Here is a 26418-nt window from a genome sequence, read left to right on the forward strand (position 1 = left end):
GGCTCTGGATTGATGGGTAGACACGTATTTTTGGCACAATGTGCTCCCTGACATGTGGTCCCTCTCTAGTTTCGCTCTGAAACTTCGTGTTCTGTGAACCCAAATCGTCCAGCTTGGCGAGAATGGCATCGAGTTTGTCGGGCCCGGGGTTCAATTCTACATCGCCCGAACATAGCAGTAGAGCAGTAGACTTGTCGCAACGATAGCCAGAATAAGTGACGCGCGAGGATAGCAACAACGCGGAAGCACATAGCCACAACACAATCGCGACTTTGACTTCAACTTAATTCGAGGAGAGAAGCTACCTATTCGAGCGCGGTACGACGACAAGTCATTACCCATGTGCACTCACAATGAATGGGGGGTCTGCGACCAAATAAGAACACTGGCTCGAGCAAATCTCCTTACAATGGTTAAAAAAATCCTCACCTAAAAAGTGAGAACGGACAGCATGTACCCGAGCAGTTGGTTTGGTCGCAAATCCCGATACAGACAACGGCGGAGGGCTTTTTATGCCACACAGCTGGGGTAGGGGTACCCGGGGCGAGCAGAGCGCCACCCTTGGCGCCACCACGCACAGTTTGACGAACAGCCCTTTCTCCTCTCCTCCCCCCACCCTTCAAAACCTCGAAAGAAGAAAGGCCGAGTGCAGATGCACCCAGCGACGAAGGTGATGCACGTGCGCTATCGCCAACTACGCCGAGGCGCAGAAGCAATAAAGGCAGCACACGCTGAACGAACTGTCGATGTGGTGGCCCGGAAACTCTCCCACAGGCGACAGCTGATTTCCGTTTGATAGCAGCTAGCTGGACCCGGACAGGCGCAGTATCGATGTAGCCACTTTGCACAACCTAAAAAATGGCCGCGTATCTGCTCCTTTCGTTGCAAATGCCGTCAAAAGACGATAGTATTTATCGGCTTTTGCGAAGTAAATGCCTCCCTTCGCTTTCCCGCTTACCTCTCATGTTGTTCCTCTCGCGTCGCGCTCCTCCCAAGGTAAAGACGCCAAAGGTTTGCTTAAATCATTTTAAATTTCCCGCGTTCCACTGCTCTAAACCGGGTGTCTCGATGCGAACGCTGCCGTACGGCGAAGACGCTCGTTAATCGAGGCGTCCTACTTCAACGTTTATAGAACCGCGTTTCCCTACTCCACGTGCGTTGCAAGCAGAACGTCGAACCTATCTAGTGGAACCTTGCGTAACTGTTGCCGGTTGATTTCTTAAAATGGCGCCAGACGCTATAGTGGCGCGGGCGACAGCAGGCGACGGCGGAGTGAATTCTTTTTCTGCAGTTGATGAAGTATTTAATTTCGCAAAAGTCAAGCATGTTTGATTTTTTATAAAGAAACACTGCAAATATCCCTTCTGTATTGATTTGTTGTCTCATATTTGCGTAATGTCTTGTTCTTCTTCCACAATGTAGACAAGTATGAACATCACACCGGACATAGACGGGTAGATTTAGCTGTGACTATATAAGACTATTCCGCAGGCACTGTTTTGCTTTGGCCGGGTGGCTGAATCGAGTCACAGACAGACAGACGGACAGACAGACAGACAGATAGACCTACAGACAGACCAAAATTTCTGGGTTTAAGTAGCCCAAGAAAGACTATCGTCTTTAAAAGGGAGAACGGACAGCCTGTAGCCGAGCAGTTGGTTTGGTCGCAAATCCCCTGGGATCCACTTTTTAAATTAATGTTTCTGCCGGTCGGTCCTACTAAACTATTCGCCATGAAATCAAAACGCATACTTTTACCGCTGGGCAGTGATGCATGCACATCTGCTTCCTGGGCCGGCTTGTATAGGGCGGTGGCAAAGAAAGCTTTTGCAGTAGGGTGCTTACATCGCCAGAACAAGTCGTTCAAAACTGAATGAATTTTGCCACCAAATGCCACAGCTAAATTTGTTTTTCTTTATTTCTATAGGGCGGAACTTACCAACTATATCTTATGGACAAAAATCCTAAAAATGGCAGAAGCAACAGGAACGCTACTGAACGACATCTACGTGGAATTCAAGCGTAACACGTCTTCCCCCGACTTACCCTATGCGGAAGCGAGCTCTGGTGTAGATGATGCTGAGAAAGCCGCCAGGTTAAAAATGCGATGCATGCGCCAACTCCTTGAAACCGGCGTAATGTACACTGCTGGCGCACATTATTACGTTATGGCCAGATTTAATGAAACCCCCAAAAAAGACGTAAGTACAGGGCATGTCGCGTTCATGCTCGTTCAGCTTACACAAAACTGATTGACATTTCATTCATATTTCTGCAGGTGCTAAAAATGATGGAATTTGTGAATTCTAGTTTTATGCACGTTGTCACGGAGAACACTTGGATGTCTGAATCTACGAAAAAGGCAGCCATCACTGAAGTGAGAGAATAATGGTTAAATGTTTCAATTCTAAATGTCCTACCAGTGTAATGACGTGAATTGCAGTTGCTAGCAAACACAATAATTTTATTTCTTGAGATCAGTTAGCGATATGTTGCAAGCGTCATTTAATCTTTCTATTGTCCTTTCAGCTGCTGACAATGAGAGCTGTGATCGGTTATCCCGACTGGATACTTAACACAACTATTATAAACTACGTGTATGAATTTGTAAGTTGAAACTTTTATGCTATATTAGTAAGAGTTTTGAACTATTACTCGCAGGAACGGAGGCGGGATGCTTTCAGTTAGTCGAAAGTGGTTTCGCTGATGCAGGGTCATCAAAATATTCTTAGGCAACGTAGTTATTTTCAGCATTTCTTTTTTACTGTGCGCCTGTCGCTCGAAATTACTCTCGGATGCGTTGCATTTTTTCAAATTCAAATCAATTCAATTCAATTTGTTTATTTTCCACTCCAAGAAGCAAGTTTTCAATATCCCGTAAACCTGATTTGGTGACCCGTAAATTATATTGCAGTTTTGCGATTGTTAATTTGGGCGAGTTGCGCGAATTGCACATACATACGTGCGTACATACATACATACATCATACATACACACATACATGCGCACATACGCGCATACATACATGCTTATATGCATACCAACATACATACATACATACATACATACATGCATGCATACATACATACATGCATACATGCATACATACATACATACATACATACATACATACATAAATACATACATGCATATACACATGCAGACATACTGCATATACACACAAATGCATGTATACACGTGCATACATACATACATATATCGCCCTACCCTTTACGCGCCGGTAGCCGTGTAATTAAAGCATTGGACGCGAGATTCAAATGTTCTGGGTTTGGTTTTGAGGTGGCGCGCGTTTTTCTCCCCTGATTTTTTCCTTGCATCCCGAAATTCCCGTCTTCATAAAAAAACTCCCCCCCCTCCCCGAAGGGGATCGTGCGGAAATGCGAATGCATTGGGTGCACCGATGAGTGCGCTGCGGCAAGCAGTAACGGAGAGAGGCGTGCGCTCAACTGCATTTATATACATTTTCTGAGCGCAGCGAGCGGAGAGAGGGTACGCGGAGAGGAGAGAGAGAGCCGCGCAACACGCCCGCCCCGCGCGCGAGCTCTCTCTCCCGCCGAGCTCCGCGATGCAAGCGCCCTCACACGCCCGAGCGCGCTCCTCCTCTCCACTCACTCTCCGCTACTCCGCCCGAGCTCCACGATGCGAGCGCCCTCACACGCCCGAGCGCGCTCCTCCTCTCCCCTTGCCCTCCGCCACTCCCGCCCGAGCTACCACCTGCTCCGGTTGCTAGGCACGCCACAGCTGTTGCTAGGGGCGAGGAGGAGCGCGGAGAGATAACACCTGCGGGCGCACGCCGACGGAGCACGACAACCCCCGACTAAGAAATGCATTCGCATTTACGACGACGACGACGACGAAGGCAGAACTACGAGGCGCGCGCTCACGTGCGCTCGCGCTGGAGGAATGCACGCGCACGCCGACGGAGCACGACAACCCCCGACTAAGAAATGCATTCGCATTTAAAAAAAAGTGTTACCCGTCGCGGAGGCTCAGTGGCTGAGGCGCGTTGTGCTGCTGAGCCCAAGGACGAGGGTTCGATTCCCGGTCGTGGCCATCGCTTTTCTGATGGAGGCGAAAACGAAAACGTCTGTGTGGTCGAGATTTAGGCGCACTTCAAAGATCCCCAGGTGGTCAAAATTAATCTGGAGACGTCCACTACGGCGCGCCTCATCACCTGTGTAGCGTCGGCATGTTAGACCTTACATTAAACCTATTTACCCTGTGCCCTCCTTGGCGCATTATAAACGAGAGAGAAAAGGGCCAAATGCGGCTTGGTTGGCTATGCTACTGCGCATTAAACTATAGCTTTGTGGTAGCTAGCAACTCAACATGGTGCTGATGAGAAACGAAGGTTTCGGTTTCACGCGATAGTTGCGGCGCTGTTACTTTACTCGAATTCGTAATGCTGATGTTTCTCTACTATAAAGGAGAAAATAAATTACGCGGATTATTTTGAAATATGCGTTATACTATATTTCGTAGTTCTGAAATATTTTAACCTCGAAAATATGGGCAATCTGGCGGGATTTCGAAAATCTTCGTAAATGTGAGAGATTCTTTAATTTGGGGTTCGTACTAACGAGATTTGACTGTGTATCTATCGAAGCGTGGTTGATTGGACCACTAGCTACAAGTCAGAGACAGGAAGAAGCCGGTATCTGTCGTGCGAAACAATCTCCGTCAGGTACTGCGCTCGATCGACCAGCGTGCCCAGCGCTGCTTCTTTCTTGTCGTCATTGCTCGTCAACACATGCGGCGTATCCCAAACGAGGGAATTGCCCTTTCACGAAGGACTGCCCCAACCACCACGAACACGTACACAATCCACATTACTATAATCGGCCCCGGTGAAAAAGGAGCCATCCTGCTGTCTCAGGGTGACGAGGAGATCACAGGTTCGTAGTAGCGTTTCAGCCGGTTGGCGTGTACTATCTCGCGTCCACGGTGTCAACGGTCGTGTGAGGACACAACTGGTTCGGTGAGGTAATTCACTGGAAAAGTTTACTTGATGTCCCTGTAGGGGCCATGGTACTTCCCAACAAGCTTCGGCGAGAGGCAGGATGTAGGGCATGGCACCCAAAGCCAAAAAAGTGATTTAGACAAATACGTGTGAGCTGTGGTCAAGTAGTGCGATAATGCTTTTGGTGTTGTTGGTTTTCAGACGTAAGTCAGCGGGTGAGCTGCAGGCACTCGTCAGTGTGCTCGGCTACTTCTGAAACCACTGCTAACTCGGTCGAATCTAGGCGATACGGCAAAAGTGTGTCAAGAGTGCATGGCGGCTCACGGAGAGAATCCCGTCGTTGTCTGCGTGGCAGGGTTGTAGGCGTACGTGACGAACGGAAACACGACGTCCCATTAAGAATGAATGCTCTTCAAAACGAAAAGCATGTCACCCAAAGTGAGGTTAAATTGTTTTGTCAGCCAATTCGTCTGCGGGTGGTAAGATGTAGTTCGCTGAACGACTCGGCATTCATGCACAAGGGCCTCGATGAATTCTGATACGGAAATGCAACCTGGTTCACAAAGCAGCTCTCGAGGAGCATCATGGTGGAGTATGAACCTGCACAACAAAAAAGATGCGATGCAACGTGCCGTGGCAGTCGGTAGTGCAAAGGTTTCTGCATAGCGCTTAAGGCGGTCCACGGCCACGGTAACCCAGCGGTTCCCAGCAGCTGTCGATGGGAGAGAGGCATAAAGGTTCCGACACGTTCAAAGGCTTTCGATGGGCACCACGAGTCTAGGGAGCGATCTGCGCCGCTGATAGTTGGTGCAAGACTGGATGTACTTGCGGAAAAAGGTGTACAGTGCACGACAGGCTTGTCTAGGTCACGCTAGCGCACGGCTCCGGAGCGAGCTGGCGACATCTGTTTGTTGTCGCTTAGTTGGGGATTGCTTGCCATTGCACGTGCACTTATCTCGGGCAGGGTTGGGCACAAAATTTTGTATACCATCCTTCGGCCGTCTTGTGTGTGCCACGGACGCCGGATTTTCGACCACTATAGTTAACTAATGTTTTTGCAATAAAAAAAAGATGGCGTCTCGTGTTACCGCTGAGCTTCGGTGCAGGCGCCTTAGTGAAGTGACCCACTACGGTACCGTTGCGACAACTACACCGCGCGTACAGTCGCAGAGAATCTCCGTAGTTCGGAAACTGCTGCAGAAGGAGAACGTAAGGCCCCTCGCAATGCCGAGAAGGAAGCCAGGACGGAGCAGTGCATCATTTGTAGACAAAGGGACTACGAGCCGCCGAGACCCGTTCTGATGAGTGGTTTTTCAAACATGATAGTGATGATTAGAGACCGGAACTTTAGGCAAAATGCCTATTTTTTATTCCAGTCCGTATCGAGCCTATTTAACATATAAGCATGAACTAAAGGAAGGGGAACATTTTAAGCAATAGTTGATTGTGCCTATACGTGCCTATTTTGAGGTTCGTGCCTATACAAGCTTTTAAGCGCCTATAAATGCCTTTTTTGTGCTGTCGAGTACAGACTTTGCCTCAGTCAGTCGTATATCTCGATGGAAAAAAAGGAAATCTATTGTTGGACTGATGGGAATGCATGAGCATCTTGTCTCTCTCCATTGCTAACTTGAGGCCTCGCCCGATGCTCATTCCTTTCTCTTCAGACATCCGCCACGCAGAGTTTCTTTCACCCCACTCAGTAAAGCGTATAACCACAAAAATATCATCATCTTCTTCCTACACTATGCCAACCATGCTTAGCGTTCTAATAATCTCAGCGGTCTCGTTTTCTCGCTCTAGCAGCGGCTTTGGCTGCCTGTCTTTCCTTTTGTAGTCTGCCAGTATCGCCATTAGCCGCAGTATTTTTCATTTCTTCCTCGTTTGCCACCCTAAACTGGCTGCGTGCTCGATAATTATACAACGCGGGCAATCAGTGGCAGGAGTCACAGAGACCCGCCGAGACTCCCCGTGACTGACGGGCACGTCTGCAGAGGCAGCTGCCGCTCAGTCGCACTCCTGTTAAAGTATTCTTAGCACCGTCGCTCTCGTCACTCACGCAGCCGGCGATCTCTAAGCGCTATCTCACTTTACCGTTTTTGGGTTTATGTCGCTGGCTGTTTGACAGAGTGACGCGTAGCGACGGAAATATTACCCGAAATGCCCTATATATTGTTCGCGCAATAATACAGTGCTAACAGTGGCATAAATTGTTTTGTCACAGACAGGAGAACACGTGTTTTGAGGAATGGTCTCGTCGAATTTAGTCTGCAAGGCATGCAAGGTGAAAATAAAGAGTACGCGTTGTCCCCCAACCAGTCGGCGTGCAGCGAGTATAGAAAACAGTATGTTTGTGAATGGGGGTATGAAGTAATGAAAATGACGAGGCGCGCTGGCGTTGGAAATGGGTTCGCACTGGCTTGTTTGGAAGAAAACAAGAGAGCAATTGAAAACGTTGTATTTAGCATTTTTAAGGGTTTTTATTGAATGCTAGCGGCATAAAAAGATTCTTGCGGGTTCCGTCGGCGCGTCGTCTGCTAGCGCCCCCAACGATAGCGCGCAAGCGCCAGCCTGCGAGGGAGCCGGCCAATGGAAGCCCTATCTCTCAAGGCCAGGACGGTACTGCGGGAAAGCACAGCTACTCTCTCGGCAAGATGCGCAACATTGACTTTCACGCCTTTCCTTCTGCTTAAAAAATTGCAAATAAATCTGAACCCTTTCCCACTTATTTACCTCGGACGGGATTTCGAAAAGCCTTTCTAAACAATGCAAAACAATTACAAATTGCTCGCGAATCCCTCCCCCCCCCCCCCCCCCCAAAAAAAAAGGTCGGATTTGTTTGGTGTCGAGAATATTGCAGCGCAGATTGCACGCGGGTTAGGCTAGAGCGTGCCCTAGAGAGGCAGCGCGAGGCTAGCTTGTGGCAAGATTAAGAGAAAACCTATTGACCCTATCACTACAGCCAGCACGTCAGCGTAGTTGGCGTTTCTGCTCTCTCCGTAATCCGTCCGAAGCCTGCCGACGAATGCCGAAGATTAAGACGCCGAAAAGTGTCCTTATCCGGCAATGGACCAGTGGATCGCAGTGCTACACCGTCGACGGAGAAACAGTATTCTGCCAACCCTGCGGAAAGCAGGTGAGAATACAATACTTTCCACTTGATCTTAATTAACGATATCATGCACTTGACGTGAACACTGGACCAACCGTAAACGTGACGCCTCCAACAGTGCTTACGCTAAATTTATTCTGAATGCTCAGAACTTGCCAATAATGTGCGTTTTAAGAACTTTTTACGGTAACTGCTATTCATTGTTGTGCAATGTTTGCAACCTAATTCGGGAACTGGCTTCCTTATTGAAAATTTCCGGCACAGTGTTGGTCGGATTGTTGTATAAGCATCATGATTTTAAAAACGGTTACCTGCTATTGCGCAGCTGGCCAACTTCGCCATTCCTTGAGCTATTGTCAGGTTTACAACTCTACATGACTAAAAGCAAAAGTACACTAGCAACGTTTCACGTGCCTTACGCAATATCTTAGTTTTCGTTACTGTTTTCTTCGCGCAGGTACCCTGTGAAAAAAAGTTCCACTTGCAGCAGCATGAAAGAACAGCACTGCATCAAGCCAATGCTCTGCGCAACCAGCCGTCGACATCAAGACAATCGTTCCTGGCTGAAAGTATTGCTCAAGGAAAAAAAAGTGAATTCAGCGCTGACCTGTGCGAAGCATTAGTCGCTGCTAACATCCCTTGGGCGAAAATCGAAAACAAGACTTTCAAGAATTTCTTGCAAAAGTACTGCAAACAAAAGGTACCATCAGAGTCGACTCTTCGCAAGGAGTACCTGCGACCACTGTACGAGAAGACGCTACAAGAAATTAGAAGAGAAATCGGTGAATTACACATTTGGATTTCTGTGGACGAGACGACAGATGTCACCGGACGAGTACTCGGTCACTTTGTAGTCGGAAAGCTTGACGCAGAAGAGAAAACAACACCCTTCCTGGTTTGCTCAAAAGAGCTAGAAAAAACTAGCGGAGAGACCATCGCCCGCTTCGTGAACTCGTCATTGAAGCTTCTGTACCCCTCCGGAGCCCACGACGACCGAGTACTGCTGCTCTACACAGATGCAGCAGCTTATATGCTTAAGGCTGGTGCACTTCTCAAGGTTTTTTACCCAGAACTATTGCACGTCACTTGTCTTGCTCACGGGATTCATCGGGTGTGTGAAGAGCTACGAAAGTCGTTCAGTTCGGTCAACGAACTGATAGCTGTAGGGAAGGCGGTGTTCCTCAAGGCTCCTTCCCGCGTTCGTGCTTTCAGGGAGCAGCTGCCGGGTGTACCTCTTCCACCGGAGCCTGTTGTTACCCGCTGGGGAACTTGGCTGACGGCAGTGGAATACTACAACCAACACTTAAACGGTGTCAAGGCTGTTGTAAGCAGCTTTGCTGAAGATGAGAGTGTCGCCGTGAGAAGGGCCCAGAAGGTTCTACATGATGTTACACTTGCATGTGACTTGGCCTATTTGTGTGCCCATTTCACGTTCTTGGCAACAACAATACAGAAACTTGAAAGTTCGGGCACAACGCTGACTGAAAATATTCAGCTGATTTTGGACGCACAGGAAAGGTTCGCTAGTGCTCCCAGGGGACTGGTTGCTGACAGAGCTATAGAGAAGCTTAAGTCTGTGTTGGACAGAAATCCCGGATTTTCGACGCTGACGGAACTGTCTGCGGTTTTGAGCGGCGGACATACCGCGATTCCAGATGGAATCAAAACATCCAACGTGCCAAAGTACAAGTACGCTCCGCTAACCTCAGTGGATGTGGAGCGTTCTTTCTCTGCGTACAAGACGATATTGACTGACAGAAGGCACAACTTCAAGCCCGAAAACCTGGAGATGGTGCTTGTTTGCCACTGCTTCCACAGCCTTTCGCACAGTGTTGCGTCACCCTAGATATCTTGAAATCGTCACCCTTGAGTGTTTTATGAAGAAAATAAAATTGCATTTTCAAAATACCGATGTTTGTAGCCTGTGTTTACTCTAAACCGAAAAATTGCACTGAAATACGCCGCCTGAGTAAATATTATTCGAGCCTATATATGCCTATATGGTAGTACTTAGTGCCTATATATGCCTAAATTTCAATTTTGAGCGCCTTCAATAGGCGCCTAAAACCCGTTTTTTTAGTGCCTAAACTTCCGGTCTCTAGTGATGATAATGGGCACGAGGGAGGCAAGGCGTCATCTTTTCCAACATCCTCCCCCGCGCGAAGATGGCTACAAAATTTCACAGCACGCTACGTTCGCGGCCGTAAAACAGTCCAGTTGACAGTCATTAAGTATTCATGTCCGTTGAAGCAAGCAGGGTCAGGGAGCTCGCCGCTCCTGCTTCCACCGATGAAATCGATGCTTGTTAGCCCGCCGAAGCTTGGAACTCTGGCCTTGATGAGCAGCTGCTGAACCTTGCGTGTAGATGAGTCGTGGAACCGACGAATTCACCGCTGCTTGTGGATCCAAAACGCTTTGTTCGCCGGCAGGCTTTTCCGTACTTCACAGAAGTTTGCGTTGTTTGTAAATCCTTTAGAAGGCTCGGGGAGTTCTTTTGAATCAAAGGTATTTCTTCCTTTTGACTTCCCTTTGGCTTAACTCTCTCTGTCATCCTGGGGCTGTTAGCGACTCGGTGTATCCTCTGCATCTTGCCACACCGCATCCATTGGCGCCGCTTTCGTCTTACATGTGCCACGTTGCGAAGCAAACCACTCCTAAATTGACTCTCTATCGGCGTGGTTGTTCCTTTTCTGCCTTTCTGGCGGCCTTTCAGAAGTTTCATGCGATCTCTTACTTTAGGAAACATAAATATGTGCGGACGCTGTTTTTTTCTCTTGCCCTTCAGATGACCTGCTGCTAACTGTTTATCGCAATTTTTTGTGGTCGGATACCTTAACTCCCAATTTATCATTCTTCCTGCCTGATAACCAACGGTCGAATCGTCAACGGTATTTTCCGCTTGCTCTAGTCTCTATTTATTCAGAAGAATTTCACTTCGCTCTGAGCAGTTATCGTCCGTTAGATGGTAGGAAGTATTTTTGGTACAGCACCCAAGACAGCCGTTCTCCATTGGCAATATATCTTGCAAATTGAATGCTGGGTTGTAATCGCATCTGTTATTTGGGGGGCCAAGATTATTCTTTTCATTCGGTGTTTACATATTTTTCGTATCTATATCTTCACCCTTTCGGTGCTGTCGGAGCTCTGACCAAATTCGGGCTTTCACGGACGTAATGCGAACTTGTCGGTTAGTTCTGGCATGGGTGATCTTCATTTCTAGAGTAACTTTCGCCGATATTATCCTGCCTTCAAAATCAAAGGCGTCAAACATCTCCGATTCGAGCTTTTCAATGTCCACGATATTTTTTATTTCCTGGTTAGTCTTGTCCAGGAAATCGTTTTGGTCCGTCAAAATTCTTAACAGATAAGTTACCTCACATATAGGTGGTAGCCCGATGCGTAGAAAGTCTTCAACCTGGCCGATCGTATTTTTAAGTCGCTCCCGGACGATCCGCTGTCTTTCAATGAGAGGCTCCATGGTTCAGTGCAGCGTCACGGACATCAATAAGGCTCGCGATCAGACTCACGGGCTGAAATCGACGTTGTCGTACCGGGAGTTACGCAGCCGCGAAGGCACATTTCATAAGTCGGCAAAGATGTAGCACGAATGGGTCTACCTCATTTCGTTGTCTTCTTTAGCTGGACCAACCTTTCTCAACGGGTTCGCTGAAATGGCGGCTTCATTCTTGTTCCCCAGAGGTGAGAAGGCGGTCGAAGGTAAGCCAAAATACGATCAGTATGGCTCACCTCTGGAGGTCCCTTGATCTCGGGTTTCGGCACGAAAAATCGATGTGGGAAAACCGCACCTCGGCTTTTAGTGGCGCCGAAGAAAAGCGACGCAAGACCCAACATCCACTTCAACGAGCGTCGTGTTCTTTCCTAAAGAGAAAGTAGAAAGCACTGCGTGCCCTGCGTGCTGCATGTACATTTTTTCGTCATCATCCTCTCATTCTAACCACGTGACAATTTAGCGCGAGGTTTAAATACAATTTACAATACTATTTATACACAACACTGCTCAACGTATCCACCAAAATTTTGGCGTTGGTGTAATGGTGATAACAGGGGACAGCATCGGGATAGGCGGCCCATGGACGCCCGCGATTGCATCTCGCTTAGGTCTACGTAACGTAGTCAATGGCAAATCGGCCAGTAACTGCGTCCAAGACTTGAAGCTTTCGTCAGGTTTGTGGGCGAAGCTCCGGTCAGATTTGGCTAATTGACAGTTATTTGCCTGTGCCTTTTCAATCGCTTGGCTCAAGGACACCTCACCGTCGGTTGACGCTCGTGGAAATATGATTTATTGATTGTAGGGTTTAACGCGCCGACGCATCCCAGGCGTTGGGGCGCGCCGTAGTGGAGGTCTCCGGATTATTTTTGACTACCTGGGGATCTTTAACGTGCGCCGAAATCTCGTACACACGGGCGTTTATGCTTTTCGCCTCCATCAGAAAAGCGTCTGCCGCAGCTGGGAATCGAACCCGCGTCCTTGTGCTCAGCAGCGCAACGCCTTAGCCACTTAGCCACTGCGGCGGGTGCTCACGGAAATAAACACAGCCATATTTCTGAGATCGATTTTATCAAACGAGGCAAATGATCCTTCATGCGAGCGCCCTGATAAGTCATTAAGGATGCATGCTTCCCCATCGCCGAAACCGCGGAAGGATATCAACATTTCTGCTTTAGCCGCTCTCAGGAACTGCCATCAACGTTTAGTTGAATATTACCACCGACAAGTTTGTATTTCTGTATGCTCACGCAGCTTGCTCTATTTCATACCGTACAGTTTAGGTTATGGTCGGAGAGAGAGAGATTCATAAAAACAAAACAGTACAGGGGCGTGATAATAACAGATTGAGCCACCAGGAGAAAAACTTTAGAGGACCTCATGATGAGAGCGCCAGGTTCGAGCCTGAGTGAGAAAAAAATAGCCGCCCTTGCGTGCGTGCGTGCGTAAGCGTGGGCGCGTGCGTGCGTGCGTGTGTGCGTAAGCGTGGGCGTGTGTGTGTGTGTGTGTGCGGGCGTGTGTGTGTGTGCGCGGGCGCGTGTGTGTGTGTGTGTGTGTGTGTGTGTGTGTGTGTGTGTGCGGGCGCGTGTGTGTGTGTGTGTGTGTGTGGGGGGGGGGGGTGCGTCGCCCACGTGCTCATAAATACACCTGGAAATTCAGTTTGCCTTCAGTTCAAAATATAAACTAGTCAGCTGTATTTTCTTTATGCGATGTACATACGGCAACAACTCTATAATTTCGTGCTGTTTTTCGTGCATTAATAACATGGTTTTGTGGTGCGTGATTTTTAGGTTCCAAACATTAAGAAAGACTCGTCTTTCGCCGAGCACTACCATTTTCTGCTGGAGAACGACCACAAGCAAACCCTTCTTAAGCTCAAGCAGGGAATGTATTTTGACAAAGTGTGAGTACAGATAATACGTGCAGCTCTGAGTTTATGATTTGCATTTTGGGGCTCAGGTATTTTTGCAGTTCTTCTTTGAAGCAAAAAAGTATAAGTTTTATGTCAGTGTACGACCACTCCAAAGGACGTCTGCTTTTCTTAATGCGTTCGATGAATGCGCGCTGTTGGCGGGATGTCTTAGTCAACCTCTTTTTATTTTAGCATGTCACTTCCGCGGCAATCAGAACCAGTGCACGTAACACAATTCATGTCACAGACGCGTAATTCCTTTCCTCTAATTTCAAATTCAAATTTATTTTTTCTCAAAATATTGTAATGTTGACGGCCTCCCTGGAAAGAAAGCGGTCGCTGCAGCTGGAAGTGGTCAGGGAGCCAGAGTGGCAGCCACAAAAAAGACTTGTATTAAAAAGATACGCTGCAAAGCTTCGGTTTGAGGTTATCTAATCAGCTAATATATAAGTAAAGTGCTAGACATAATGTTTGGTGCATATTTACTCAAACTAAGTAAATACAACCCAAAAACAATCATGTCTGACAAATATATTGCATAAGCAAGCCCATGTTAACGCCCCAGAATTGGTGTTAGGGCTCTTTATTTAAATGCCAATAACTGGCAAAGGTGCGTGGGCGTGGAACCTGCCATTTTCCTGAAACACGAGTTCTTTAAGTGCTTGTGAACTCCAGAGGGTCAGGAGCCCTCGTCAGGCACTCAATGCCTTTAGCTCCTGCCCCTTCAGCAGGAATTGTAACAACGTTTGCTGAAAAATAAAGTCTTCTTCTTCTTCCTCTTCTTCTACTTCTTCTAGTGCTGGACCAGCTAATTGTGTTAGATACTGCAGATACTGATCATTTGACAAATGTAGCAGGTACAGCAGACAGTAAGATAAAAGACAAAATAATCGTGCACCTCATAATTACAAATACAATATAGCAAGAAATCAAGCAGCAATAAATTACGTTTTTTTGTAGAAATTAGCGAACGATAAGCGTTTAAAAGACTGAAGAAAGAAGACATTCAACAGGAGCACGGATAACCAAGGTATTTCAGGGCTCTCTTTCCGCTATTTTAATAATCAACGAGGGGACAATCTGTGATTTACGAATTTAGAAGGGCGCCCCGATATTCCTAAGTTTTCTTAGTAATGACCACTGGTTTTTTTGCTTTAAGCTGCCAGTTAAAAAAACTGTTTTTTAAATCAAAAACTTTACTGTACTCCTAAAGGCCCCTCACTGAAGGCCTAAACAGGAATAAGGTAAAAAACAGTGACATCTGAAGTGAACGAATATGCATAGAAAAAGTTACATTGAGCGGATACGACCAATAGAAAGCAACCAACAACAGGATCTGTGATTACATGCTTGAATATAGAAGGGTCGTGGTCGCTGACTATGAATTCAGGCAGGTTATTCCAATATTTAAAGGGCTGTCGGAAAAAAGTATTTTGCAAAGCATTAGTTAAGCCATGCAAGTGCTGTAAACGTAATGATTTAAAACGATGACGCAATGTACCGGAGTGAAAGAGAAATACATTGCATTGTGAAGGGAATGTGCTGTGTAGTTTGGGTAAAAAGGACAGTCTAAAAACTTTGTTGTGAGTTTTAGAAGGTGGGCGGGGCCGAGGCCGAGTGAACATTTAAAAGCGGTAACGTTAGCCCGTGGGACGCATTTTGAAGCAACAAATCTATAAGCGTGATTCTGAATTGCTCCTAGTTAGTTGGAGGAGTAATTTTAATGAGGGTTCCAAATAGCAATTGCGAATTAAAATTAAGGGCGTGCGTTGGTTTGGTTTGGTAAGCGAGCTCGCGGATTTGAGGTGGACGGGCGGTGAAAGGTCCTTTTATGTTTACTGATGCGGGGGGGGGGGGGTTAGCTGTTGTATTTGATCGTACCATGTTAGTTTCCTCAATGTGATTGCGCCAAGGCAACAATAAAAATCGCACAGGGAATTAGGAATACAGATTTCACAGATTGCTGAAATGAAATGTTATTGCGCTTGAGCGAAACATGCAGCAGTGATAGTGAACACCATGTATGGAAGATACGTCATTCTGAAGATTAGTTTCCACAGTGCTGCTTGAAATGTGGCGCTAAAGTACGCAATCATCTGCGAATAGATTGGTGGTAAATTAACTTGTATATGAAATAACGTCAATAAATTTTAGAAACAAGAAAATCAGCAGAAATTCAGAGAATTGTCTCCTCGCATTCTAATGCCGCTGGTCTAGAGTGTGAGTTCTCCGCAGCCAAAATGTTTAGTTTCTTCAGAATTATGCTCCACCATCTATCTTCAGTTACGCGATTATAACGATTACGGGTGTTCCTTTTGCTAAATCTGCATCTTTGTAAAAATGCATGGCGTTCCATGGTTCGCCATTCTCGGTATTTTTTTCTATTTTCTAATTTTTTCGTTTTTCAAAATTATGTCGGGCCGATTGTCTCGATTCACGCTATTGCAACGATTAAAGGTGTTACTTTCGCCGCTTCTGCAATTTTTTGGAAATGCAGGGTGCTTTATTTTCTACTTTTCTTATTTTCGCTTTGTCCAAATTTCTCCGACAGTTATCTCCAATTACGCTATTATAACGATTATAACGAATATAACGCTATTATAATCTCCAATTACGTTAATATAATGCTATTAGAAGGTAATCACACACTACTTACTAGCATCGCCTTGCTGAAAACGGCGACTTTTGTGGTTCTGTTTCGAACCTTCACTTTAAGGTGGCGACTTTTTTTTGCTACTTTCGGCAATTTCTCGGCGACTCTTTTTTCTGAGGACCTGGCGAACCTGGTCTCACCCTCGTTAACCGCGCACGTACGCACGCGAGTAGCCTGCTGTTCATAAGGAAACTACGCGCAGGAGGTTACTCTATTCAATTCACAACATCGCTAACCACGCACAATCCCACGCGAGTAGCCGGATTTTGATAAGAAAACTGCGCGCAGGAGGTTACTAATATCATTTACAACCACGCTAACCCTGCACTTTTGCATGCGAGTAGCCTGCTCCTGATAAGGAAACCAGAGACCAAAAACGCGGGACGGCATTGCATCAAAGACTGGTACAAAGCTAAGCGAATAGATCGACTAAGTTCGTCTTTACAATTTAACTATAATGAAAACCATGCGCGTATTCGAGTAGGGCCAGCTGGGCGCAAATGAAATATAAGAAGGGGGGCTGACTTGGTTTATGCCAGTTACTCTCTGAGCAAGCACTCTTCATTTAAATTAGTGCGGAACAGCAAATTGCGGCACAAATATTATACAAACATGTGATTTCGCGCAGTCAAACGACTACTAGTACCATGACAACTATACGAGTGAAAAAAAAAATCGCATATGTTTGTAAACAAGTGCGTAAATAAGTAGGTGGATGACCGGTGCTACGGCGAATTGCCCTGGGAGTGCACTACCGGTACCAGCCTACACAAATTGTGGGCAAGTTACACTTATAAAGCTGTAAACCCGCGAGGCATGAAACGAACAGAGCCGAAGGTGATCCCCGGCGTCTTCTCCCCGCGATTAGCGCACCCGAATGCAACGCACGAACACGCAGTTGCTGATTTCTGCACCTTTGTCGCGTCCAGGCAATATTCACGATAAACTAAGTCCTCAATGCTCTCGTGCAAACGTGCAACACCACTATACGTGCAGCGAGGAGCCGGCAGAGCGCGACGGATGCGTTGCGGCTGCTACGACGGAGCGAGTTTTTCGCCCTAGATGACGACCGTCCGCGTCGGAGGCCCTTCCGGCGTCAGTTTTCAAGCGCCATCTCGAGAAGTTTTTATACAACCTCTTTCAGCGCAACCAGCCAGCAGCAGCGGCCGCAGCAATCCTGCTCGGCCGCGCGCCTCCTCCGGCCACGGGAGCCGTGGCACAGAAAATTTTGACAAAGGCTACTTCTTATCCTGATATCGTAACCATGCGGATAAACGGCATAAACTTCCTGATAAGAGACTTCAGTCGAACCATGAAGTGAGCCCGAAATGCCGAAGCAGTATCAATAACATAAAAAAAAGCCCCAGAATGTCGTGGTTCCATAGAAACTTACAACCCCGCTATTTGTTATTCTTGAATACTCACACCTCTTCGGAAAAAACCTACTTTAAAAAACTGTTTTGCGCGTGCACGCTATTACTGATGGCTTTGAATTTCAAAAAAAGAGAGCTGCTCTTTCCATTTAGGTACATCGGAAAATACCAGTGCGGCGTGCTTTTGGGTAAACTAACGAAAGCAAAAACTAAACCTTTTTTAAGTCTCTCCAAAGCAGAAGATTCCTTTAGGGCCTTAACGAAACCACGAATATAGTGATTTTCACTGTCACATGAATCGTATGCTTTGTAAGTGTAGCTTCTCCGTTCAAGCGCAATATTTTTTTATATCACGATTCAATCTTGTCACTGTGGTTCCACATTAATTCACTAAAGTATCTTCAATGTTGTAAGCACTTACATGCAATGTGTCAACTTGTCAACTTTTCTTTTTATTCAAGGGATGAAACCGTCACTCTGAGATCACATGCATACTACGTGGATGCCTCTAACTCATTGGGTACGTAATAAACCCATGAAAACAATTCTAATTAACGGGAGGCGTAATCTGCACGGCGTTTTTTTCTATTTATATGGCAGGGGGTGAAAGTCCCCTCATGGTCAAAAAGTGTCATGATATCCGAAAGGAAACTTTCTGGATGATTTGACGCAGGGATGATAAACTTTGGTAAGGATGACTCAAAAAGCTGGTATATAACCAATGCGGTCTTCCATTAACGACGTACTTACGTGGCAGAAGCTTGGGGCCGCACTAAGCGACTTGAAGGGGAACTTCGATCGGTCCAACGGGCTATAGAAATAATAATGCTAAGAGTTGCGCTCAGGGATAAGGAAACAGCTGCGTGGATTAGGAAACAGACTCGTGTGGAAGACATTCCAGCTCGAATTAAGAGAAGGAAATGGGCAAGGGCGGGTCACGTCATGCGCATGAGGGACAACAGGTGGAGCATCCGTTTAACGGAATGGACCGTACGCGATGGAGGGATGAACTACGAAAATTTTGGGGGAAAGGGTGGCCTCAGGGAGCACTCGATAGACGTCCCTGGACATATTTGGGAGAGGCCTTCATCCTGCAGTGGACACAACCAGGCTGGTATTGATGATGGTGGTAATGATGACTCAATGTATTTAGAGGGGGATGGCGCTATGGTCTCGAAGAGGGTGGCGCTAATTGCAGGGAAAAGAGGTCACAGTCTCCGGCCAATGCCGGTGGCGCGCGCGAATTCCCAGAATAAAGAATGCGACTCTTCCGCGCAGTTGGTGGCTTTGGGTATGACTTAAACCTGGAGGCTTAGTACAAATTATCCGGCTATCCCGCGTCTAAGGATGCCGGATAGGGCTGGCGGTCCCTTTTAGGCGTGTAGCTGCGCCACTCCGCGAGGAAAATGTGTCAATGTATCAATGCGAAATTTCTACACTCGAAATTTCGCATTGACACATGTCTTTTGCTATATACCTTCGTTGTTTGTTTTAGAACTTTATTACTGCGCCCCTCTCACCCAGTAGGCACAGCTCCGCTATATACCTTGTCTGTCAGTAATTGCGCTCCGCCTACCCCTTGGGTTGGCCCCTGGGGTTACGGCACACAGCTGCTGGGTGTACGTCTGGTTACTGACTGCCGCTCTTTTACAGCGAAGCTGTAAGCACCTGGTTGGTCAGTATTTTCAGTGTCGTCGTCATCCTTAATAAAAAAAAAAAACCGCTGTGAAGCGAAAAGCGCGCACATTTATTGGAATCGTGCCCACAGCATACAGCACAGCATTTGTTTGAATAAAGAACAGTCACATAAATTCGTCCGAACTGCATAATTGATGACAAGACACACTAGGCTATCCTGACAACCATGCGTAGCGTACCCCGCAACGGTTTCCTAGTTAAGGGTTTTGTTACGCAAGCTTCGGCGGCGATGGAAACTTGCCGATAACCGTGCGAAGCAGAGGGAAGCATTTGCTTCCCGATAAAGATTACTGCTGCGTCAGCTGCTGCGGAAACGGTAGCTTGTTACACGTAAGTGACGCTACTAGCCTTGTAGATATCAGTGTGTGGAACTGAAAAAAAAAAACCGATTCGGTTACAGTTCGGGTTCAGGGAAATTTATTTCGTTCCCCTTTCATTTCAGGTTCGACTAAATCACGCACCGTATCGGTTCGGGAACCGGTTCGCTAGCTCTGAAACAGCTCGCGAACCGGCTCAAGGAGTTGTATTATTAGCGAAATGCAAAAAAATGTTTCGTAGTTTAAAACGACCAAAAAACCAAATACCATTCTCGCTCATTCAAAGTACTGCTTTTTACAAAGTCAACTTTGAACAATTAGCCCAAATATTAGAGAAAACGTACCATGCATCTGTTCGCCCAGTCAGTATGTCGTCCTAGTGACTACATAATGCCACCGCCAAAAAGACATGTTTGTAGGATTTATTTGTTTTTCTTGTTTGGTTTGATTTTATTATACCCGTTGAATGCTAATCAGGAGTCGCCACAGTGCTAACTCTGCTTTATAGATTTCCGCTATTACGTCCGTGCTGATAGTGCATATCAGAAAATTTGAAAGTTCTTTGAGGTTTATATTTTGTGGTGAAGACGATGTCATTGCTTGGGTTCAGCGGGTTCAAAAAATAACGGTTCGGGTTGGGTTACCGCAAAAATGCCATTTCAATTCCGGTTTTCGGTTCAGTTCGGTTCCGGTTCAGTCCCCTGATTTATATGAAAAAATGAAACCACATAACCGTTTTTTTATTGTTGCAGCACTGCTATGAGCATTCTATGCGATGTTGGTGCTCGTGAATAGCATCGGGCATACGAGGAGCGGCGAAGGAAACAAACTCAGAATGTGTGTTTCGGTCATCGATCATTACGGCACAACGTGCGCGCCAGGACAATGGCGAAGTGCGATCACTATAGAAAATTGTTTACTCGGGCTTTTGAGTAGCCACGCGACGTGTTTGCGGCTGTTGGGTTACTGCCTTTCATTAGAGGCTTGAGAAGCGTGAGTGCGGCGGCTAGTGTCAGCTTGGATGACGTCCGATGTTTGACGTTCTAGAAAGCCACACTTTTCTGCTAATGACCCTCATACTAAAAAGTAAATTATCAATTTGGAACGTTTACAAAGAAAGGTCGTTAGATTCATCCTTGGAAAATATAAAAGACCGGATTCCCAAACCTTACTAATGCTTAGAAATAAAATCAGTTCGCTAGAACGCAGGCGCAAAGTTAGTCGTCTTCAGTTTTAGGGGCGAAGCTCCTAAAGCCATGGGTCTGTCCATCCCTTGTGTCTCGTGGTACGTGATCGCCGCATGCTTTCGGAGATGTCGCAAAGTGGGCCGCGTTGCACGCGCAAGATTGTGTTTCGACCCTGAAACTACTGTTTGCGTTTGCCAACAACTCGACTTTCTACTCTGTTTATGTTGTACCCTGCGTGGTACAAAATGTTGCAACTTGTGTGTAGGCCAGTGGCAGCCACTTCTGAATTGTTGTTTGTCTGTGTTTCCCTTTTGTAATGTATATTTGTTACCCGATGAGTAGTTCCATCGAGGCATGTTATGTATCTGCTTCGATGGACAAAATAAACCTCTTCACTCACCGGCTGCAACCGGCAGCGCAAACTCGGGACCGGGAGCGCGAGCTTGTCTGTGTTCGCCAACGGAGGCGCGAGCGCACGTGCACTGCGAGGGGGAGATCACGCAAGAGATCACGCCACGAACGCAGGCAGTCGTTCTCGGAGATCGAACGAGACGCAAGGACCTTTGCTCGTTTCCTCTCGTCTTGTTCGGGCACAAGTTCACCCTAAATAAAAGTTATTTCTTTACCGTTGTGTCCCATCCTACGTGACAAATTGTGGTGGAGGTGCGGGGTAGTCCTCGATGGCGCGGGGTCTTTCACCAGGTCTGGGCCTGGGAGCATTGACTCCGAAAATAAAAGTTGATTTGTACAATGTACGCACACAGTCTTACGTCTTTCTTAATGATGTAATGGGCGAACTTTCACGGGAGAGTTACGGTTACCGATTATCTCCCCCTCTCGAGCTTCGCCCCACTTATCATCATTCATTCCGTGGATATGGCGTGATTTTTTACATAGCATCATAAGTTGGAAAATCGGACTTAAACTAACTCATTACGTAACTTTTCTTGAAGCCCGAAAAAAAAGACATAGACATAACCTCTCCATTGCGCCAATATTTTCTAATACAATTTCTCACATGAATGCTTTTTTGTGTGTACCATTAACGAATGGAATTCCCTCCGCCTTGAGGTTTTACAATCAAGATACTTCTCAAAAGAACTGGAAAACTACTCGCCTCATAAATTAGAATAATCTAAACCAGTGCTTGTGACCACTTTTACTTTGTGAGACAATTACCTGCTGTTTTGTTATATTAATCCTGTGTTGTTGTTGGGGCAGGGCGTTTTGCCAGACTGTGATTTCATTTGTGCTGTTCTTACAGCGCGGTTCTTGTGCTAAGGCAAGTATTTGGAAGTTTTTGTAACATGTTATAGGTAGCATCCTGTTCATGCGTTGTTTGTATTCTTTTCTTGCTCTGTATTGCCCTCCCTGCATGGGCCAGCATTTTTGCCAGCAGTATGATTAAATGAATGAATGAATGACTGATACATTTGTTTCACAATCAGTCAATCTTTCCATTTACATTAAAAAATAAACTACAACCATATAGCCACTAAACCACCAAGTTAGGAGAAATATGTTACAATATTTCTTGGATGAAGCATGAAAATTATATGTACAATACCTTTGGTTATAATGGCCTTACAAAACACCTATCGGTTTCGATGCTACCAAAATTATTTTGAAATGAGAAGGAACCAGTAAGGCGCGAAAAATGGTGCACGAGACACAAAACTAACTGAAAGGGAACAACCCCCGGCAGACACCCCAATTATTCTCCGTCGACGTTATAGAGAATGTTCTTCAGCGTCAAAAATCGAGCTTTACCGAACGTAATAAAATGAAACTTACCAGGACTTTTATACTCGTCGTTTGCTGTTGTATGTGGGCATGACGCTGGTCGTCTGCGGCAAGTACGGTAATGTGCTGTTTATTAGATTCTTTACGTTGTGGCTCGCAATGATACTCTTTTGTGCGATGATATTACCATCTTTAGCCTTCCAAGTCTTCCATTGTTCTTATTAAGCCTTAAATTCTGTCCCTTTACATACGCAACACAAAACAACTCTATCTAAATGTACTAAGTCTCCTTACCCTGCCTCCTTGCAGTGTATCCCGCTGCTGCTCTTGTGACCCATTACAGAGGGCATCCGATCCCCAGGTAAATTACTATAATCTCTAATGCCAACCTCGAGCGGAACTCAACGTTTCTTAAAAAAAAAAAAAAAAAAAAACTTGTGCAGGTCCTCAAACTTTGGAACAATAGGAACTATTCTTGGCCAGCTGTTTGCTACTAGCATCGAGAGATACAGCCGTAAGTATCTTTCTTTAATAACTCTCACCTTCCAATATTCATACGTACACTGAAATGTTCTTTGTGCCAGCTTGTATTTAATTGTCACCTATTAACTTTTTGTTTCTCCTGCAGTTTGTAGAATACTTATACTTTCGTAGCCATTTCTTTAATTTAGCGGCTTCTTTATCACATACAAAACAGTGTTTATTGCGGGGTGAACAATAATAGTCATGCTTTCTCATGACGAAGTGGCGTATTTGATATTGTTCTATATTTCATATTTGCCGGCTGTTGCGCTTCCTGATCGATGACGTGCTGTATCGTAAACTGTAAAAGTCCCTACTGAGCGTAAGAATCTGTGTCTCGTAAAAGTTAAAACAGGAGCTGCGTCATATTTAATGGCATCGTACAAATCCTCTTTAGAAGATGAAGACTGCCAGATAAACATCGAGGCCACTGCAGCGCGCGCACGCACGCACGCACACGCACACACACGGGCACACGCCCACACACGCGCACACACACGCACACAAACACACACACGCGCACACGCAAACAAACAAACAAACAAACAAACAAACAAACAAACAAACAAACAGACAGACAGACAGACAGACAGACAGACAGACAGACAGACAGACAGACAGACAGACAGACAGACAGACAGACAGACAAACAAACAAACAAACAAACAAACAAACAAACAAACAAATAAATGGTTGTGGGCTCCTAAGTCTGCTTCGTAAGGCTCACGATAAGTCCCTTTCATCACTGGCAACGTGAATAAAAGACACAAATCAGACGACGCCCGGCTTTTTTAAAAGAGCCATGGGAGTGTGTGCATTGAGTTCGTCTGTGTGCGGTGGAGCCACCGCTGTAGCTAATCAAAATTTCCGGGTTCAGGGAGAAGTAAGTGAGACCCCTGACTGTGCCTATGATGAAATAACAAGTAATAATAATAACTTAGGTGTTAAGTTTTTTATTTTCAGTGCCCCTGAAGAGAAAAAAGGAAGTAAAAAAAACAATCAAACGGATATGTAGGGTACGCCGAGTGCATCATCGAACATTTTTAATTGCATGGCCCAGATTTTGGCTAACTGGATGGCCGAGATTGGTGTTAAATTCCTATTTATCTTCGTTCATATTTTTTCTGTTATCTTTTCCTTAAGTGTGCTGCTCACCTCCCCCATTCTCAAGATGTATTTAGGCTTGCGCTGGTATGATGGCTTTTGATTTTCTCATGCCCGTCGTCCTGCCGAGTTGATACAGGAGGTGCACAACTGTCATAAGTAGGCCAGTAGTGCTTCTTTCAGAAGAGTTGGGTGGTTACATCGCAGCAGGGTGTTCCCGCCAAAAACGCCATGCCATCGCACCTAAAAAAAGCCACATTGTGGATTTTTTCGTTGATGGCTTGAATGTGTCATTTAAATGCTTGTTTTTCCGAACAGGAGTTGCCGGGGCCGGATTCGCTGACAGCGTCGCGCGGCTGACCCAATATATACTTGGACGAATCCCGTTCTTTGCGGATGTAGGGCATATATTTTAAATCATATTATTTTCAAAGATCAGTTGAGTTCTATTTCAAGAAGGGGCCCGGCTGTTTAAACATTTTGAAGTAATATTATGCTTTTGGCGCACTGAATATTTATTGAATTTAACCGTGCCTAAAGGTACGTTCCTACTTTCCCTTGAGAAATTCCTTTATCGCAGCTAGTTATCTTAACTTCCAAACCGAAAAATTGAAGTGAGAGAATGCCTTTTTTTACCGCCTAATATCACATCTTGTATAAAGACGTAATAACATGCTGAGAAGCTACTTCCACATCTTCACAGCGCAAAAAATAACGGGGCAAAAGAAAAAAAACTCACAGGACAGGCGCTGATCAGCGCCTGTCCAGTGTGTTTTTTTCTTTGTCCCGTTACTTTTTGCGCTGTGAAGATGAATATGTACCAACTAGCCCGGTTTTCCACGATGCTACTGCTAGCGGTCTACCGGCCGTCTATATCGTTATGGAGGTGAAGCTTTAGCCGATCCTTTTGTCCCGTGTCACCTTCGAAATACGTCACAGCGCTAACGCAATGCGGTTAAGTAAGTCATTGCTTAATTGGTTCGAACGGCCCTTACCGCAATACAAAAAATCAGTAGGGGGTGAAGAGGGAGAAGTATTTAGCATTGTTAATTCCGGGAGCCGAATTTTAGATGCGACTGCATCTCATTCACTCGCCTTGTCCCTCCATATGGCGTTGTTGTCCGTCCACACCCCTCCCCCTACACTATAAAAAAAAATAATACTTAGCGGCGCCCGGTTTCGATCCCACGACCCTGTGGGCGGAACGCGGGGTACATGGTGCTCTTCCCACTGCGCCACAAAACCGAGACAGAATCAAATGCTACGAACGCGCCCTATATCCTTACGCGCCCTTACAATTCCGTATCTCCGATGCCTAATTAGATGTGACTGTACTTCATATAGCAATATTATGAAATGTAGAAACAGTGAAGTTGGTACCTCCAATTGTAAATAAGTCACTTTGTTGTGGTGCTTACGGGAGGTGCTCGAATGTCCTAGCAAAATGTTACAGGTAAGTACGACATACTTTCACAGAGTTATATGAAAGCACACCAGCTAGGTTGGCCTAGAACTTCGAGACTACTTTGGTGGTTGTATGAAGGCTGTGTTCGTGCGCGATCACGTGACACCTACCCGGTATTGGGGTTTCAATTTCTAGGCCGTGCATATAGTGCTGCGAATGGGGTGAATATATTTGCACTTCTGCGAAGTCGTTTTTTATTTTCACTTATTTTTGCTAAACCTTAATATTACATGAAGTAATCCTTGCACTGCAATAAGTAGAAACAAACACTGAGTTCATACGCTAGTTTCGATTAAAAGATCTTTGTTTATTTTATTGCTCATTTCCTTGTTCATGGTTAATTTGATGGTTGGGTTGCACTGGAAACAGATATCACCGTGTGAATGTTTGATCAATTGCAGATAAGTCCCAAAAAACTGGACAATATACCAAAGACAACTGGGACTCGGAGACTGCAAATCAGTTCTGTAATATGTCCTCTTGTTTGAATAATACGGAAGAATGTAACGACACCTCTGTAAGTACTTATTCCTCCCCGTTCTTCTATTTATATAATTCCTCATTTGTAAATTGCAGGTATAGGGACCGGGCAACAGGGCTGATGCTCCTTCTCGTGGGTACTTCCCAAACTACGCGGTGGTTAGTCAAGCAAAAAATGCTGGTGTATTTTGTTTTCTAGAAACAGAGTTCTTTTCATTTTTAGGATGTTCATCCCTTCATGGCCAACGAACAATACGGAAACGCAGTGCTTCGCGTGAAGGAACCCTTGTTTACATTTCGTTGCATGTCCGTGTACGGAAGGCGGATGTCAAGTTTTTTTTATCATAACGCCGAGGACACCGA

General features: G+C 45.8%; 2 protein-coding genes across 2 annotated transcripts in view; both read left to right on the top strand.

The window, feature by feature from the left end:
• LOC144166011 (phosphate-regulating neutral endopeptidase PHEX-like) overlaps window positions 1-26418 on the top strand; it is a 110509-nt gene that overhangs the window by 25004 nt on the left and 59087 nt on the right. The window contains exons 4-11 of the mRNA XM_077695679.1: window positions 1928-2201; window positions 2279-2377; window positions 2530-2607; window positions 13392-13504; window positions 18001-18059; window positions 22794-22845; window positions 22928-22998; window positions 25977-26092. Of these exons, the coding sequence (XP_077551805.1) occupies window positions 1928-2201; window positions 2279-2377; window positions 2530-2607; window positions 13392-13504; window positions 18001-18059; window positions 22794-22845; window positions 22928-22998; window positions 25977-26092 (862 nt within the window). The remainder of the gene's footprint in view (window positions 1-1927; window positions 2202-2278; window positions 2378-2529; window positions 2608-13391; window positions 13505-18000; window positions 18060-22793; window positions 22846-22927; window positions 22999-25976; window positions 26093-26418) is intronic.
• LOC144166012 (uncharacterized) lies at window positions 7869-10882 on the top strand. The gene is made up of 3 exons (XM_077695680.1): window positions 7869-8117; window positions 8551-9665; window positions 10879-10882. Exons 1-3 carry the CDS (start codon window positions 8007-8009, stop codon window positions 10880-10882), a joined length of 1230 nt encoding a protein of 409 aa, XP_077551806.1. The 5' UTR covers window positions 7869-8006.

This window comes from Haemaphysalis longicornis, unplaced genomic scaffold (assembly GCF_048455015.1).
Source record: "Haemaphysalis longicornis isolate Haplotype H1 unplaced genomic scaffold, Haemaphysalis longicornis Haplotype H1 scaffold_155, whole genome shotgun sequence".
In the NCBI taxonomy this organism is placed as follows: Eukaryota; Metazoa; Arthropoda; class Arachnida; order Ixodida; family Ixodidae; genus Haemaphysalis; species Haemaphysalis longicornis.

Bases quoted from the DNA above. Each gene is read 5' to 3' on its own strand.
- LOC144166012 (XM_077695680.1), top strand. From the start codon at position 8,007: ATGCCGAAGATTAAGACGCCGAAAAGTGTCCTTATCCGGCAATGGACC. The intron at 8,118-8,550 runs GTGAGAATACAA...TTCTTCGCGCAG, and splicing joins GCCAACCCTGCGGAAAGCAG to GTACCCTGTGAAAAAAAGTT.